This window comes from Battus philenor, unplaced genomic scaffold, assembly GCF_028537555.1.
Source record: "Battus philenor isolate CCGP_79_NKW_IND1 unplaced genomic scaffold, ilBatPhil1.0.hap1 SCAF_2, whole genome shotgun sequence".
Taxonomy (NCBI): Eukaryota; Metazoa; Arthropoda; class Insecta; order Lepidoptera; family Papilionidae; genus Battus; species Battus philenor.
In genome coordinates, this window is record NW_027181682.1 from 12727069 (window position 1) to 12744250 (window position 17182).

The window sequence follows — 17182 nt, forward strand, 5'->3', positions numbered from 1 at the left end:
TGATAACATAGAATATGCGAAAGGCGGTTTGCCAAACACTGAATAGACGTTGCGTGCAATCAAAACACTGCGCCGCTCAAGTTGCTCCCATGTCGCATTAAGACATCCGTTCGCACATTTTCCCTCGTCAGGAGAAAACCAACATCTTGGCTCTCAAGACTGTGGTCTACGCCCAGTAATTATATGTAAAATTTAAATGATACATTCGAAAGTAAGACGGCACTAGGCAGCGATATTATAATAACTGTACAATTAAGATCACAATTGTACTCAATATAACAAAACAAATTATATAATCTGCTATAACTGTCCCTTATTTATGCCAAAATTACATGGATTGCTTGTTGAATAATAAAATATGCAATAAATATAACAAATGAACTAATTTACAAATATGAATGCACAATCCGGGGAAATGAAAAATCTAACAGCCCAAGACGAGATTACTAAGTAAAATCTGTGGCTTAGTTACTCGAAACAGGTCTAGGATGGGTGCTTTTAGCGCTTTACCGCACCAAAATAGAAGAAACTAAAACAGGCGAACAGCGTAACAAAAAGAACGAGTTAACAATGAAAGATATGTAAAGAAAGTGACAAAAAATTTGTTAACAAGTCGGTAAGCAATTGGCCTGTTGATATCAACAAACCTTTCTTGTCTGTACTGATACGGTGCTAATCTCGAGTACTCTCAATAAGAACATAAATAGCTACAGTATATCAAGTGGGCAAACATTTACTACAAAATCAAAAACAAGTAGGCTTCAATTTAAGATTAGAATTAAATTTAAAATGTCTATTAGTTGTTCAAAAAATACATTAAAACGTCTCAAAAAATTTTCACAAGATAGCTACAATAAATGATGACAGATACCACGAAAAAAACAATAAAGATTTTTTTCTTGTTACCAAAAATCAAAGAATATATCGTGTTTATTTTATTATTAACTGATTCATTCGAGTTGCAAGAACTTGATTGCACATATCTGCTACGAAGTTAGTATATATAGTAACGTATAATAAAATTATTTTGAGCGCTTTAATTAAGATTTGTCAAAAAAAACGCGACCTAGACCAAAAATGGTCTCTGAATTGAGGAACATTGAATAATAGAAAACTGGGAAAGTTTAAATATATACGAAAAATAAATATTCTATTATTCAACATTGAGATATATATTTTTTTATTCATCATAAAAAGTAATATCTTTATCTGCGATAGATAATAACTTCGACTCACTTTCGGTAACTATGTGTTAAATAGAAAATGTACTTACGAGTGCCAAAGCGCTTTCCGGGTACCATTTGCAAGGGCGCAGGAAAATTGTAAGAAGTTCGTCATCGTCACCAAAATAAATATCTTTGTTTTCCTTGAGGAGTTCTCTTAGCCGTTCCAAGGCCTCTCGAACCCTCTCTGGAGTCTCACGGAGTTCTTTTTCCGCGATGGCCTTGGTTTCTTCCGACAACTCCACATTGCGCTCTAACTTGAACTCGCTGTTACTCATTTTGACGTATTCTTATATCTTCAGCGCCGTCTGCAAGGAAGACAAAGCAATACATATAAATGAAAACCTTTATTTTAAATTTTCTGTTTCGGCCTTTGTTGATATCAAAAATTTGTACAATTTTAATTACCCAATAGTCATTATTTGCCTTATTAGCATTTACAGATTCCAGCCTTAACAAAGTTCTTATTATTAGGCCCAAAGGCCGGAAACGGGTCTTAGGCACACATATTTATTATAGAATTGAATTTATTAAGAAGTAAATAATATTTAGATCTTCAATAGCTTTAAGACGCTTGCGTAAAAGAAATTAGACATTTATTTTACGATTGCAAACAAACGCATAACCAATTTTAACCGCTGGGCAACATGCCTCTATTCTATTATTATCGTGGCACCAAACTTTAACAAAAAACGTTTTATGTTATCTTTGGCGTAATAGCTACTCCGTCTAATGTTTTGGGACTATAGGACGATGACGGATACTTAATATACTTAGTATTCTCTCATAAATATACTTTATTATTGTTTATTAATTAACAATAGAACTTTCAGTAACTATTGCTATACAATTTTGATCTCTTCATTGTCACCAAATATAAAAATTTAAGTACGCGCTTACAATTTTAATAATGAACACTTTCGTTACAAAGTGTTATTAAATAAACAGTTTGAATATGTTAGAAAAAAAACTATAATTAGTTTAAGGTAAATTATTTGCAAAAGAAAAATGTCTATTTTAGTTATTAAACTTATGAAATAAAGACGTTATTAGCGCGACACTTATGAATTGATTTATTAGTTGTTTGTCTGTTACATAGTTTAGTCTACAGTTATAAAGATATATATTTAAGATGTATGTAGTCATACATCTTAAATACATTTCTTTCTCTCTCGCTATTTAAACCAATGCATTCTAGTTGTTTCAGAGCATAGACGCCCACTGCAAAGCACAGGCTTCAAAGATTTCTATGGGGGATATACCATAATCGCCACGATTAGCAGGCGGCTATTTACGATTTTTTTTAACGTTTGGTATTTTGGTACGCAGAGGTCGCTGTTGCTCATCCTCTGTATAATTGATACATATAGTAGAAATTATATAAAATTGTATTCCAGGAATTCCAGAAGGAATTTTCCAGAAATTATATAAAATTTTATTGCAGGAATATAGTAGAAATTATATAAAATTGTAGTCCTCTAATACTGGGCTACCACCGCACATACTAATGCATATCATTACTATTTAATATAGTATAGCATTAGTATAAATAGCGATCTATCCACTCTGCATCTAATCCACATTCAGCATAATTTGTATGATCTGATGAGAACTTTAAGAGTTATCATTTTTGGTGGGAAAATGTATGAAATCGTCGCCGTTTAGACGACAGCTAAGAATGAATTTCTAATTTTATATTTTAAAAGAAGCCTTTCAGTAGCCCTTATACAGCCTTTTAGTAGCCCTTATATAGCCTTTTAGTATAGGTATTACTTGAATGAATGTATAATTATATATAATTAAAAAACTTAAAGCCAAAAACGAATTATAATTTTTTTTCGTAGTATAGTAAAGGCCTACATAGCCAATGGACGATGTACAGTTAAATTGATAAATTATTACCACTTTTAACAAATGCGCACTATGTTTAAAAAATTATAGTGACTATACATGAACAAAAATAATAAAACGTCTTGAAAATAGCTATAATACAAAAAACCCGCAAAGATTAAGTTTCAGTTAAAAATCCCTCAATTCTCTGTTATAATACTTTTAAAGTTTACCATACCTTACTTATGCTAAAAACTTTGTAATCCAAGCTCAAAAATATAATTACAGAACAGAAAAGTAATTGTAAAGTAAAAGGTGATGAATAGACAAAACAATGTTTATATCTATTAGTTCAATCAACCCTGCACGAGCATTGCGATTATATTTCATTTGCTCCAAATAAAACGCTGACCCCTTTGTATATGTACGTATGTACATACGTGTTTATTCCGAACTTTATCAATAAGTTCGCACTGATAAAGTTGAATGTATAATACGCTGATTATTATAAACATTTTTTTCTTATATCTATTCTCCTGTTCTTGTATATGTAATACTTTTACATTTATTTATTTAAAAATACGTCATGTATTCTAGCCCGAAGCGACAAGTCAGAGCACGTCGAATATATTTTATATCAAAATTTTCAAATTACATCTTTTTACTAATAACCTTCTATATATATTATCCTTTGTTACTGTTATATTAATCACTTAAATTTTATCACAATTAATTTTAGGTTGATGAAACAGATAATTTTAATAACACAAAAATTATGGTTATGCATAAAAATTTCAAACGATGTTCAAATTTTCATTAATCTTATGAAAGATAAAAATACTGGTAATTAATAACTCCAAAAGTTACAACATTATATTATTTTTTATATTGTCAAGTAGAGTTGTTGCAAAAAAAATAATGATATTAGATTTATAAATGCATTTAAGTATTTTAATAAATCGATTATTTAAAATGGCAGTTAAAAAAACTAAAGAACTTGTTATAACAAAAAGCAAATATTATCTGAACTAGATATTATTTCTGTGGATTACGTACCAGTAGTAAATTCAAAAACAAAGAGGAAAGTTGCATAAAACAAACGATAGTCAATTATTGCAACATACGAGACACAAATTATAAACTGGTATATCTACGCTCCAGATTCTTGTGAAACGAATTTAATGAAAAATCACCCACTAACCTCACTCGCGAAAACTCGCGCGCCGGTGGAAACAAAAGGGCGGGAAATCGATAGTGCAACGGTGAGAGATTGAAGCAAGTGTGCGCCCGCGCATCGCCGGCGCGGTTATATACGCGAGCGATAAGAGCCGCTTTGTGCCCCCGAGAACCGTTGGCGCCTGCTCCAAAAGGTCGAAGAGGGGCGGAAATTCAGATAGTACGAGTAAACAATACAATTCCAAAAACGGACTTTTGACTCTGTGTTTTAGAACAAAAAGCCGGTCATGGTTACCGAAGCTTTACTCATCGTCATATTAGTAGGACCGTTTGTGTAAACAATTAAAGCAATTCAACACTCTGTTACAGATTAAAAATAAACTAGGTGTTAATTTCTAAACAATTTCATTTTTTTACAGACCGCTCAAAGCAAAAGGCTCATCTAAGAAACCCACAAGCAACAAGTAAATACACATCGAATGTAACTTTAATTTGTAAATTCAAAATCACGTCTTTTCATAAATAACCTTCTACATATCTAATCCTTTGTTAACTCTTTGGTTGTTATTATGATTATGCTTAATACTCATTTAGAGTAAACAATATAGACCGGCAGAGCACAAAATTGACCATAAAGTTCCTTATGAGTATTTATGATACAGTTGTTTAACCTCTAGACCGACTTCATTGTCATCATTTCAACCGTGGGACGTCAACTGCTGGATATGTCTCCTCCGTAGATTTCTAAGAGACCGGTTGAAAACGTCCCCGTCCCGCGGCGTGCATACCTAAGGCGCGGTACAATAATTTCGGTGGTACTTTTTTGCCATTTACTCAATTATTTCCATTAGCAAATTTATCGGGATCAACGAATATAAATATAAATGTTTACTTAATATTTTTCATAGAAATTCAAACCCAAATGATGAAATGTCCCAAAAACAACTGTCATGCTATGGAAGAAGCGATTAAATATTCTTTCATATGTACAGAAAATAAAACTTTCTTCGCTAGCATTATGCGAAGCTTTTTTATTAATAATGCCTAATCGGTGCCTAAACCTATTTATTAGACAATGGAAAAAAACAAAGACCTCCAATAAATTAAGAAATTATTGATAAAGGAATTTATATGAATGCGCCGATGATGACCTTGCTTACATTAATTATGGATAAGATTAAAAAATCTAGGCAAAAGGGAAATCAATATTCAAAACTTTGAATTTTCTTTATTCGATTAGGTCTCTAAACCATCATCATACACAATATAAGTATCATAAATAAAAACAAATTTTGTGTACTTAAGATTCGACTTTATCGAGTTAACAAATCCTTTGGTAGATTTAATATAATGTCAATGTTTGTGAGAATATATGTATATATATATATATATAGTCCCGCAGTTTTTTCGCGTGTTCGTTTCAGGTTTGCGGCATTTATGATACGAACATGTGGTAGACATCTAAAAGATGTAATCCATCATGTGTTGTACATAAATTTTTGAATTTGGAAAACTAGAGTCCGTTCCGTCCGGATCTTTCTGTTAGACACATCCAACAAACCGTCTTTTTTAAAAAATATTATTGCGTACCTCTAGTACGATTTTAAAAATCATAAAGTGACAGTAAAGTCCCTTAAAGAGATAACAACGATTATGAACGGCAATGACGAGAACAGATAACATATCGTAACATTTTTTTTCTTTTATTATCTGTTGTCACAACAGCGGTACAAAAATAGGTTGTAGAAATTAAACAAAAAGTATAAATATATAATATTTATTGATTAGTTGATAATACGTCGTCGGTTTCATTCGCCGGAATACTCGTTTCGTCGTCATCGGAATTAGAGTCTTCGTCGCTACTTCCCAAGCTTCCTTGCTGTAAAATAAATCAAATAAAATTTAATAAATGATTCTTTTACATTTTCACGCTGGTAGTATCAACATTATATGAAATTATACTTAAAAAATTATCACATACAATAAAAATTAAACACGGGCATCGTTTGCATTCGATTTTAAACGGGGTAAATGAAAATTAAATAATTACAAAGTGATAACTATAGATGCGCCGAAATTTGTATTTAAAAACTATTTTAATCTACTTTGTTAAACAGAAATATTGGACATCTTATAAATGTAAAAACTCACAGAGGTGAATGTATAGTTTCAAAAATAATTAATAACAGTTTAATAATGTAATATTAAAAAGCGTTTATTTACTATCTATTCCCGCAGACTTTGTATTTTTTGAAGTTGTTGGTCTGTCGGATTCCAACAGAGGTTCAGGTGTATCAAGTGGTTACTTCATATAAGATGATTGGAAATAGGCGTAAAAGCTTTTAAGTTTTTGCTGACAAATAAGCTGTACATTCAAATCTTTGAAGTCTTTTTAAACCAGAATTCAAAGTAGAATTTTTAGAATACCACCATATCACCATTACATATTAAAGTGTCAAATATACAACCAGATATCAAATAATAGGATCCTTAGTTCCCAAAAGTGATTTTAGCAAAGAAAGAATGGATGCGGCTTTAATGAGTGTTTAACAGATAAATAAAAAAAAAAACTATTTACGCGGTCTGTACCTACTAACAGTTTTACGTCGTACTCGCACAAACACATGTTCGTGAAAAAAAATTCAAAGGATGATACATAAGAAACTAACCTTAAATTTGATAAATATTCAATCTCCATATATAACTACTTGAAAAAGGTTTTTATATAAGTTTTGAGGACTAAGATTATTTTTTCATTACTAAATAAATATTCGTTTTATTGCAATACAAAACGCCTTAAACATTAAAAAGAATACATTAATTGCAACTTACTTCCAACTTTAAGTCTGCATTGTGTGTGGCAAGTAAAGTCTGCTTAACGTAGCGGAAGATGTGATCTCTACAGATGTGATCGGTATTTGGCGGTAACCAGCCCCGCTTTTCGTGGCACATATAGCCTGACGGCGGTTCCGCGGCTAGTATCTCTTCTACTTCCGGCAGATCTACGTCGCAATACTACAAGAATGTATTTATTATGTTAATAAATTCGACCATTCACCATACCATATTTTGCATACCATTTCAGCCATTGGACGGACACCGCTGCACATGGGCTTTCCTGAGATCCCCAATAGTATAGTTGGGACGCGACTTGAATCTACAATGTAACAAGCTCGGAGGATCCCTCAAGAACCTTAGTGTGGTCCGTTATAATAAACCTAGGAAGTAGCCAATCTATTAAGTCCGTTAGGTGGACGCTCCATTGACAAACTAGCAATGGCCCCAGAGAGGGAGGAGCCCTAAGTAAGGGTTGTCACTCAAAATCCGTTTAGCTTTCCAGTTTGGAAAATATCCAGTAGTCCTGAAGTCGAGTCCATTGGTTGCTATTATCAAACGAACTGATTAAGTTAACATTATCACCACTGGAAAACGTTAAGGCTGAAATGTAGTGGCGAAAGAAACCGCATTAACACTTCTATTGTATACAGGAGAAAATCTAACTTGTATGCATCGCGAGCACGGTAAGAAATAAGTCGACGAGGATAGACAGGATCTGCCAGCGAAGCTGTTACTATTGTCTGGTCATTCGTGAGGAAATTTTTTTCTGTGTAGATGTCCATACAATTGACTGTGGAGTCAGATGAAAAGTACGCTGCTACAGAAGTGTACATCAGGAAAGAACATCCCAAATGGTTAAACTTACCTGGTAGAATATTTGTCGCTGTGATGGTGCCATACCCGGTCGAAAGCGCACCGCGCCCTCGCTGACGTCATCGGGCGGCTGCGGCTCGTCGCGTTCGCTACGTAGCTGTCGCACTCGTACCGCCTTCTTATAATGAACTACTTTATCCCGCGTCATCACCATTGAGTGCACACCAGCTAAAATATTTTAAATTAATATTGAAGAATCAGTTATATATTGCTTCTGAAGAGACTTAATATGCTTCAGGGTTCTAGAGAGTAAACCATGGAATGGCATGTAGCGTAAGACTTCCGCCTTCAAGGTGGGAATACGACCTTTTTAGGTTCATCGAAACGTTGAAACACGCCATATTGCAACTCCATTCAAACCGATCATATTAAAAATTTGTTAGGGAGGCTATGTTCAGCAGTGAACATCCTGACATTGTAATGATGATGATGATGATTATGAAACAAACAATCTGTATGTGATAATCAGCCATTGCGTTCTAAAGTATATCGTCAACAGGTCACTGTGAGATTGACAGCTCTTGACTATAGGTTACTGGGTACGGCTAAGCAGACAGACAATCAAAAACCAATCATTACCCCCAGGTTACTACTGCTCCCAAATATACATGACAAGTATAGAACGAGAGTATCATAATTTTTCTTGAAGAGTGCCATATTTTATATACCATATGTGTGTGATAATAACACAAATACTAGAAAAAATTTAGTACCAGTTAAAAAAAAGTTAATAGTTCATTTCAGAAATATTTTAAGTTAGTTTACCTGTATGTCTTAACCTGAAATCTAGAGTTTGATAAATTCTTGCACCAGGCTCCTTCCTGGGGTCGTAGCCAAATCTAACCCACAACATCCTCCAAGGTCCATCCTTCATGTATATTGCCAGGCAAGGCATTATGATTTTCAAAGAAGAAAGTCTTATTTTAGTGTGAAACTTGATAAGATTCAGTGACCAAATTGGCCTTTCTTCAAATAACTAAAAAGGAAGAAAAATCCTTTAGTTTAACAAATTTCTAAAATGATTTTTTATGTAAATCTTAAGCAATGTAATAAATAAATTTTTCTATAACAACCATCTCCCACTCACTGCACATACTCAATGAATATCGCCTCAACTACCCCTGCATGTGGAAGCTGTTATTAGCTGACCTCCACTCAGGATATTCCTATCAACAGCAAATTTCTAAACTCTCTAATATAAATATAGGTTATGCATTACATTTATTTTGGATCTTACTTATTACCATTAACTATACTATATTATTATTACACTATACTTATTATATTATTAATTGATTTCTATATGTATAAGTACAAACACTCTCTTTGGCACCACTTTGAAAATATTATTAATTCTCTTCTACTAGGAATCATCATTAAGAAAATTCCGAATCTAATTTTAACCAACATTTCATAACAGATGGAATATACATTCACATAAAAAGAACTGTTGTATAACAAGTAAAATCCGGTAAAGTTACAGTATGTAGCAACCCATGCCAAGCCTTCCCCGCTCTCGAGCATATTATGGGCCCTCTGGCACCCATGGATTCTGCAATGCCACTTGGGCAGCGGAGTAAGCCAAGTCAAAAAAAGAATTACAGTGAAAAAAAGAATAACCTTTTGTACTGTTTGATATTCTTGCTCCAACGGTGGGTACAATGTCTTTTTAATATCCATTTGTTTAACATAATAAGCATTGGGTTCAGATGCTAGATCATCCACCAAATTAAATGTGTATCTTGTAAATGGTGTTCCACGTTCAGTCCTCACTCTATGATGGATATTGTCATGATCATCATAAATATCCTTTTCCTTACCAGGTAACTTTTTGTCGGTGTAGTTATAGTTTATGGGCTTATCAAATCTTGTGAAATTTGATGGAACAATAAACAATGGAGAAGGTTTCCTTTAAAAAAAATTGTCTTTTATTTACAATTTACTTAAATATGTATACTTTAAATAGTATAATAATTTGTATACTTAAAAAAGTCTGAAACTATCACAAAATATGCATAATAAATGGATGGACCATAGAATATTATTTTTGAAATGTTAAAAGTCATTAATGAATTTAATTTAATTTGTGTAATTGTCAAAAGGTAAATGTAAAACTGATTAATATTTTATCGGAATAAGGTCAACTTACAACAAAAAGTCAAATGTATCTACACCAGAAGGTACAATCTTTTCCAATAGACATTGAGGCTGTTGGGCTCCCTCACTACTTACTGGTAAATATTGAAAATCACACATTGCTGAAAGAACCACAATAAAAATTTAACACAATATTCTAAATTTTTGTAATGAAATCTTAATCAAATATAAATAATAAAAAAATTCTTCTATTTCCTGCCACCTGAATGCACCTTGAGCCTGTCCAGACCCAAAGACTACTTTTTTGAGATACAAATATAATTTCATAACAATAATGTCATTGTGTTATAAATAGAAAGGGTTAAATAAAAATCATTGAAATGGAATAAAAATAATTAAAACCTTCAAATTTATACATTATCTTGACAGAACCAAGAAGCGATGTGGAAGTAACTTGTTTTGATATTTTTCCATCAATATTTACTTTCTTGATTTTAACTTTGAGTAAAACTCCAGATGTTTTTTTGCAATCTGCAAATGTTTTCTTTACAAAAGGATTTTCAGGCTGAAAACTTAATCCTAAGCGCTTTTTAGTTGGTTGTGAATAGGCCTGCAATGAAAAAATAATTACATATATCTATAACATATTTAAAGAACCAAGGCTGCTTAAGAGAGACAGATTTATAAAATGAAAAGTATGTAGACATCAATAAGGAAAATTAACTCAAAATTTTAAAATAATTTAATAAACAAACAATTACCGTTATGATACAACCTGATAATTGTAATAATGGTAATGGTATTACTTCTGATATTTAGATGGCAGACACTAGGAATTCATATAAAATATTAAAAATCACTAACCTGTGAAATTCCTCTTGGACCTCCTAAGCATTGCACTGCTTTGTCTTCATTTTTAACAATACTAGGAAATAATACACATACTAAATCTCGGCTTAAATTGCTAGAATCCATTTTTACACGTTATAATCAAAATATACGATATGAAAACAAATTCTTAACCTACAAACATTTAAAAGTCAAAACAACAATAGACTTTAGTGTTGCCAAGTTATCTTTAAACGAAATAATTCAGTATTAAGAGTTTATTTACATAATACTATGCATGACAAGTGATAAGTATCCCCATTAAAATTACTGGATAATAATACTGGAATCTTATTTGTTTGTAAATACTATAGCAACAGTATAAGAATCATCAAGATGTTGTACAGAATTTTAAAAACCACAAATTCGATGAAAACACTACACTCAGTGTCAATAAAAGAGTAACAAATATAGCAGTGTATTTTCGAAGCGGTATTTTTTCAGTAGATAAATTTTAATTATATGTTCATTTTATAATATTCATGGAATCTAATAAATCGTAATGTCAAGATTAGATATGCGGAAAAAAATATTGAATTAAAATGTAAACAATAATAACAATAAAGTCTTAATATTGTTATTATTTAGTATCACTTATAATTACAAGACCCAGTAAAAACCTTAAAAATAGACATTTATTCAAATTTAGTTATCGCTGTACAACTGCTTCAACTGAAACCAATAACCTGAAACATATTTTATTTTTAATAAACTTTTGCTTTGAAAATTCGTCATTAGCTTCAAAAATGTCAAAAAATAACTATAAAATTGCTCCAACAAGCATTTCTTACTTTTCCAACAGTACGTTTCTTTGTCTTTCAATTTCAAGCCTGTCTTTTTCCATTTTTATTCTTATATTATTACATCTTTTCTTTTCAAGCAACTTTTGTTTCTCTATTCTAATTCTTTCTTCTTCTAAGTTTAACAGTCTGTCATGAACAAGCCCTGAAATAATATAGTCACATCATTTTAATTATTAAATTATACACAATGAGACTTAAGTATTAGCAATTTGCAACATTAGATTCTCATTATGTACTATTTAATGCAAATATATAAAATATAGATTTATATACTCACTAACTGGTTGTCCTCTTTTCCATAGTGGTTTTTCAGAGCTAGCTGCAGATGTAATTTCATTCGAATGCAGGCTTGCTTCTATTTCATTACTTAGTTCATCTTCTAATCGCATTTCCATTTCAGATTGAGAAAAATTATGTTGGTCTGATGTCCATTTCTACAACAAATCAACGTACCAAATCTTGACTATTATTTTACTTGATTAATTAGTCTTTTAATTGCAAATGAAAAATAAAATCTCAGCCAAGGTTATAGACTCAATCATATGAAATTATTAATCTGGAACTCAAAACAAATATAAAAATTTTATGTTATCAAAAACCAAGCAATTATTGGGATATAGCAAAGGCATTGGCAATCAAAGTAAAAAAAGAATATTATGCATATTTTTAGATACACGTCTTATTTATTTCATTCCAGAAATTATTTAATTCTCCCTACTATTTTAGTTTATTTGAGAATTATTATTATATATGTTAGATGTAAATAAAACAATGTTAAATAATTTTCCCTCAATAAAGGGGAAGTAAATTGGCTTAGTTGTACCAAATAAACCAAAAGAAAAACAATGGTATGTTTGCAACTCCATATCAAAACACATTCTTATTTTGTGTGATACTAAAACTAATAAACTCCTTAAAATCTGATAATTTGATGCTAGCAAAGTTTGCATTGTCAATGATTGTTTAGTAAATAATAATCATTTCATCAGATTTTGTCAGGTTATCATCAAAAGTTATTGTTAACAATCTTTACAAACTCCAATTTAAAATGTATCTTGCATAAATATAAAGGGTAACATATTACAACCTTACCAAGCCACTAGTAGAAGGTTCCGAATTGCACAAATCATCACTGATATGTCCATTTGTTTGTGCAGAGGCCTAAAAATTGTTTTTTCATATTTTATTAATGTGAAATGATTTTTAAACATATTACAATGTGCACTATCCATGGAAGATTATATGGATATCAACATTAATCAAATCAATTCTTCATCTCCTCATGTGCGGAATCACACATCATATTTGGGTTAAAAAAATTTCTAGCATTAACTTCTGTTTGTACTAAAAATTAGTCTTATGTGGCACAGCAAACATTTATTATGTTGATATAATCAACAGGAATCTTACCATAAGATTACTTGAAATAGCAGTTTCTGTTATCCCTGTTAGACCAAACACTGCAGTATCGGTACATATCAATCTCAAAATTTTTTCCTCTGCCTCTGTAAGCTGAGTAATAATATTACATCCAGGTGTAAAAAGATTTTTCGTATTTTAAATGCTTTTTTCTTAACATTTGATTTCCAGTCTCTCCATGTCTGCAAACAATATTTAGGTAAAAGGACTTTCAAAAATTTGTAACACAAGAACAGCCAAATTAAAAAAATAAAATCATTTACAAATACTTGTACACAAACCTGTTGCTACTTATCGGGAGTTTTTATGGCTCCAGAGCCGAAATCCGAGTTTGCATTTAATTTTTCTGTTATTTTTATCCAAGCATTTGTTTGCCTTATATTACCTTCTAAGCCTGTGAATTTGCCAATTGCCAACTCTTTATCTTCCTCTAGAAAATGTAAAAGCATACTTAATTGCTCAGGACTTGGTTTTCGCCGTTCCATGATAATATTGTGTCAGTTGCTGGATTTGTCAAAAAAGTGGGGTTTAATGAAGGGACCAAATGTATAAATTATATATTATTTTTCGACTTAATAGAATTTATGTTCATCAATATGAAGTTCATTATATCATTATAAGTAATTTAAGGAAATACATCAATGTTTTGGTTAAGTTTTGATCTTTGCTGTTTTGGAACAATATAAATATCATTGTCAGTGTCATTACACTCGATTCACTATGGTGTTAGAAAACAATTGACTGTGTAAAATATAGATTTACTTGTTGACTATTATGTTTAGGCTTAAAATACATACATACTATTTTGCTTGACAGATTTCAAATGATAATCTTAAACTGGAGTAAGTGATATAATTACTTTGAAAAACCTGCCGTACATAATCACCTATCTTTCATTTTTATTGCCTTTTACATATATCGTAAAAATTGATTTTTTAACAAAGTTTAAAAGTTCAGGCATCTGGTTGAACGAAACTCTTCATCCTTTTAATAATTCTTTACGACGATGCATACGTTTTTAAAAACATAAAATGGCACTTTCTTTAATCTATTGTCTTTATTTACAAATAATCAAATATTTGTTTTTCTTACACAATGTGTAAGAATGAATGTTTATATCTTTATATAAAGTAATACATTTTGGCCCAAAATTCGTAATGAATACATTATTTAAAATTTATATGCGAGGCATTGCTGTAAAAGATAAATTACGCCAATATTTAAGATTTGCCAAAATGTGTGAATTTATCTGTTGAAAAAATTGGTGTTAATTATATTTATTCCACCAGTTGTTAGAAATTAGAATCCGTCGTACCTGAAACTAAGCAATCTAATGGAACACCATTTGCGCAAGAGATAATAACGAATAGAAATGAAGTTTTAACAATAAAATCTTGTCTCTATTTATTGTAATTTTTTCCTGGTAATGTTAATTATCTTTCATTAACATTGGTTTACACCAGTGGTCTATATCGACCCCTAGGGGTCTATGCCAACCTGCACGGAGTCTACGTCAACAAAAAAAAATTTGGGGGTCCATGAAATGAAAATGGGGGTCGAAGATAGTGGATCTCAACACATACACTGATAGTTCCTATTTACTTACATCATACTATCTTATAATATTAAAACATTTACATTATTTTTTAAAAGTACCTATGAAGTAAAAATTTTATTATATATGTTTAGAAAATTGTGTAAGTTGTAGGATGTTGGTATTCGCTTTGTGGTCGCGATACATTTTGAACTGAAAACTTGAGAGTCGCAGTCTCCAGTCTCGTCATACCTAGTGGAAAGGGGGTTCAGGGCTGTTACCAATCTCCTAATGAAAAAAAGAAACAGGCAGGACATCATTAGCCGAGGAGATTTAAGATTAACTTCTCACTAAAATATTGACTTATTGCTTATGTTATTTTATTTATTGTTTATTTAATGTTACATAACAGATACAAAATTTTATTTTAAGTAGTTTTAATTTAAAATCAATTAATTTATGTATAAATTAACATGTGTTTTTACTTTAAGTTTTTAACACTAAACTTCACTACAGTTAGAAATTTACAGGAAATCAATATCAGGTAAGTAGAGGGTCTACCCAACACGGAAAAAATTGGCAAGGGGTCTACGACACAAAAAAGTTTGGGGAACTCTGGTTTACACCAAATAAAAATACCTAAAAATTTGGCAAAAATCTGTAAGCAGAATTATTAAAAACTATGTTGAATGACTTAACAATAACTAGATGACTGGATACTTTTTCTATCATCAATGATACATCATGAACAGGTCAAACGAGGGTGAAATAAAGCTTTATAGAAAAAGCTTTATCGGTTTAAATGCAAAATAGATACATTTATTGCAAATATTAGATCCCCATTAGTACTATTAGTTTATACATAGATTTTTTAAAACTGCTTAAACATATTAATAAAATATTATAGAGGTAGCAACTTTTTTAACCAATATATACAAAAATATTCAACCTTTTTAACTTTTGTATGTTTTTTATAACAGATTCACTGACACTACGTTAATTTTTCTTTACTTATTACATGTAATATAGAATTAGGCTATGGCTTCTTAAAGAAATTCATGAACTCATTTCTCAAAATAACAAAACATTACATTTTTAACACAGTAATTTACTATATATTAATAAACTAATGTTTTAATTGGGCCATGTAAGTTATCATTACATGATTGTCTAGTCATTGTTGTTTTAAAATAAATGCTTATTTTGTATAACACATAATTTGTAATAGATTTTATAAAAAATCTCATTTTCCTGAAGCTAATGGATGAATAGATGGTACTTATGTTAAAATTGTTTACCTAAAAGAGGACAAAAGGCTTTCTATTATAGAAGAGGTCAATATTCAATACATGCACAAAGTAAAAGAACTCTTGGCCATTGGAAATTAAAATATTTTTTACTCCTGATTAATCATACAAAAGGCACTTTGATGATTGTCCAGTATGTTAGTTTATATAATAAAATAATAAAAAATATTTCTGTATTAAAAAACTTATATATCTAATTTTATTTAAGAACTATAACCCATATTTCATTACTAGGAGACAACATTTATCAACAAAGAGCTATTTAATGACACCAATATTACATACAACTCTAGGAAATCACGAGTCTCAGTAAAATCTTTTTCATCATAATACTTTAACCCTTTTAGTGCCGGGTGCCGATATAACGGCTCCTGCTACACTTGCGAAAAGTGCCAGAGCCGATATACCGGCCCGCGCCTCGTAACGCTTTACCTATGCGCTTTTTTTCGCTCTACGTCGAAATAAATTAGTAATACGTTATAAATGATCTAATTTCGTCATGAGAGAATTAAAAAAATAATTTTTCGTTAGAACTCTTTGTAGACAAGGCCTTTTTCTTATCGCTTGGAGGTATCGGATTGTAACATAAACACTGTTGGTGGCCGCTCAGGCGACATGCGAGCTGCGGCGTCAATCGCTGTGGCGTTGGGCCCTTATCCGACCTTGTCGAGAGCGTTTTACATAAACAACTACTTGAAGCAATGTTATGCTTTCAGCAATGTTATATTAGGTATAACAATAACATATCTCCTAAGAGATAATCCGCCCTCACCATGTACCTTCGAGTTATCTTTATTTTTTGTTATGTGATATCGTTTCTAATGTTACAAAATACATTGTAATTGCAAAGTATACACTTCATAATAATTGTTCCATATAAAATTATGATGAAAAGAACACTTTTTGTATATGCAAATACGTTTTGTAAGAGAGAACTTAACTTTTATTATTTTTATATATAATTATAACTTTGTTATTTATATGTTTTTTAATGAGTAAAATAAAACTAGTATCATTGTTTTGTACTCTATTTTATCCTTAATACATTGCTTTTTGAATCATGTGAATATTGTTTGTAGGTTGGTTCTTATGTGCATTTTCCCAAACTCTACTAAAACTCCGAAATTCGGCCGGCTATTTTCGCATAGGCATCTCTTTTTCGCCCAGCACTAAAAGGGTTAAAAAAAGACCATA

At 31.1% G+C, this 17182-nt stretch overlaps 3 protein-coding genes across 4 annotated transcripts in view; all 3 read right to left on the bottom strand.

Moving 5' to 3' along the window:
• Nucleotides 1-4365, bottom strand: part of LOC137921985 (clavesin-1) — a 28373-nt gene extending 24008 nt beyond the window's left edge. Inside the window, exons 1-2 of one of the 2 annotated variants that reach the window (XM_068764794.1) lie at nucleotides 4255-4365; nucleotides 1274-1531 (exon numbers count right to left, since the gene is read on the bottom strand). In XM_068764794.1, the coding sequence (XP_068620895.1) occupies nucleotides 1274-1501 (228 nt within the window). In that variant the 5' untranslated portion in view covers nucleotides 1502-1531; nucleotides 4255-4365. Of the gene's footprint in view, nucleotides 1-1273; nucleotides 1532-4109; nucleotides 4217-4254 lie in introns of those variants that run through there. The other variant, XM_068764795.1, reaches the window with a different exon arrangement.
• A 1625-nt stretch (nucleotides 4366-5990) lies between these two features.
• l(2)37Cd (general transcription factor IIIC subunit l(2)37Cd) lies at nucleotides 5991-11089 on the bottom strand. Its single transcript, XM_068765267.1, has 8 exons — nucleotides 10902-11089; nucleotides 10440-10647; nucleotides 10090-10198; nucleotides 9561-9849; nucleotides 8706-8916; nucleotides 7933-8108; nucleotides 7062-7244; nucleotides 5991-6108 (listed from the first exon to the last, which is right to left on the bottom strand). Exons 1-8 carry the CDS (start codon nucleotides 11010-11012, stop codon nucleotides 6007-6009), a joined length of 1389 nt encoding a protein of 462 aa, XP_068621368.1. The 5' UTR covers nucleotides 11013-11089; the 3' UTR covers nucleotides 5991-6006.
• A 435-nt stretch (nucleotides 11090-11524) lies between these two features.
• Nucleotides 11525-13802, bottom strand: LOC137922404 (uncharacterized). Its single transcript, XM_068765386.1, has 5 exons — nucleotides 13429-13802; nucleotides 12821-12889; nucleotides 12006-12162; nucleotides 11717-11870; nucleotides 11525-11611 (listed from the first exon to the last, which is right to left on the bottom strand). Exons 3-5 carry the CDS (start codon nucleotides 12121-12123, stop codon nucleotides 11575-11577), a joined length of 309 nt encoding a protein of 102 aa, XP_068621487.1. The 5' UTR covers nucleotides 12124-12162; nucleotides 12821-12889; nucleotides 13429-13802; the 3' UTR covers nucleotides 11525-11574.
• Between the last annotated feature and the right edge of the window lie 3380 nt (nucleotides 13803-17182).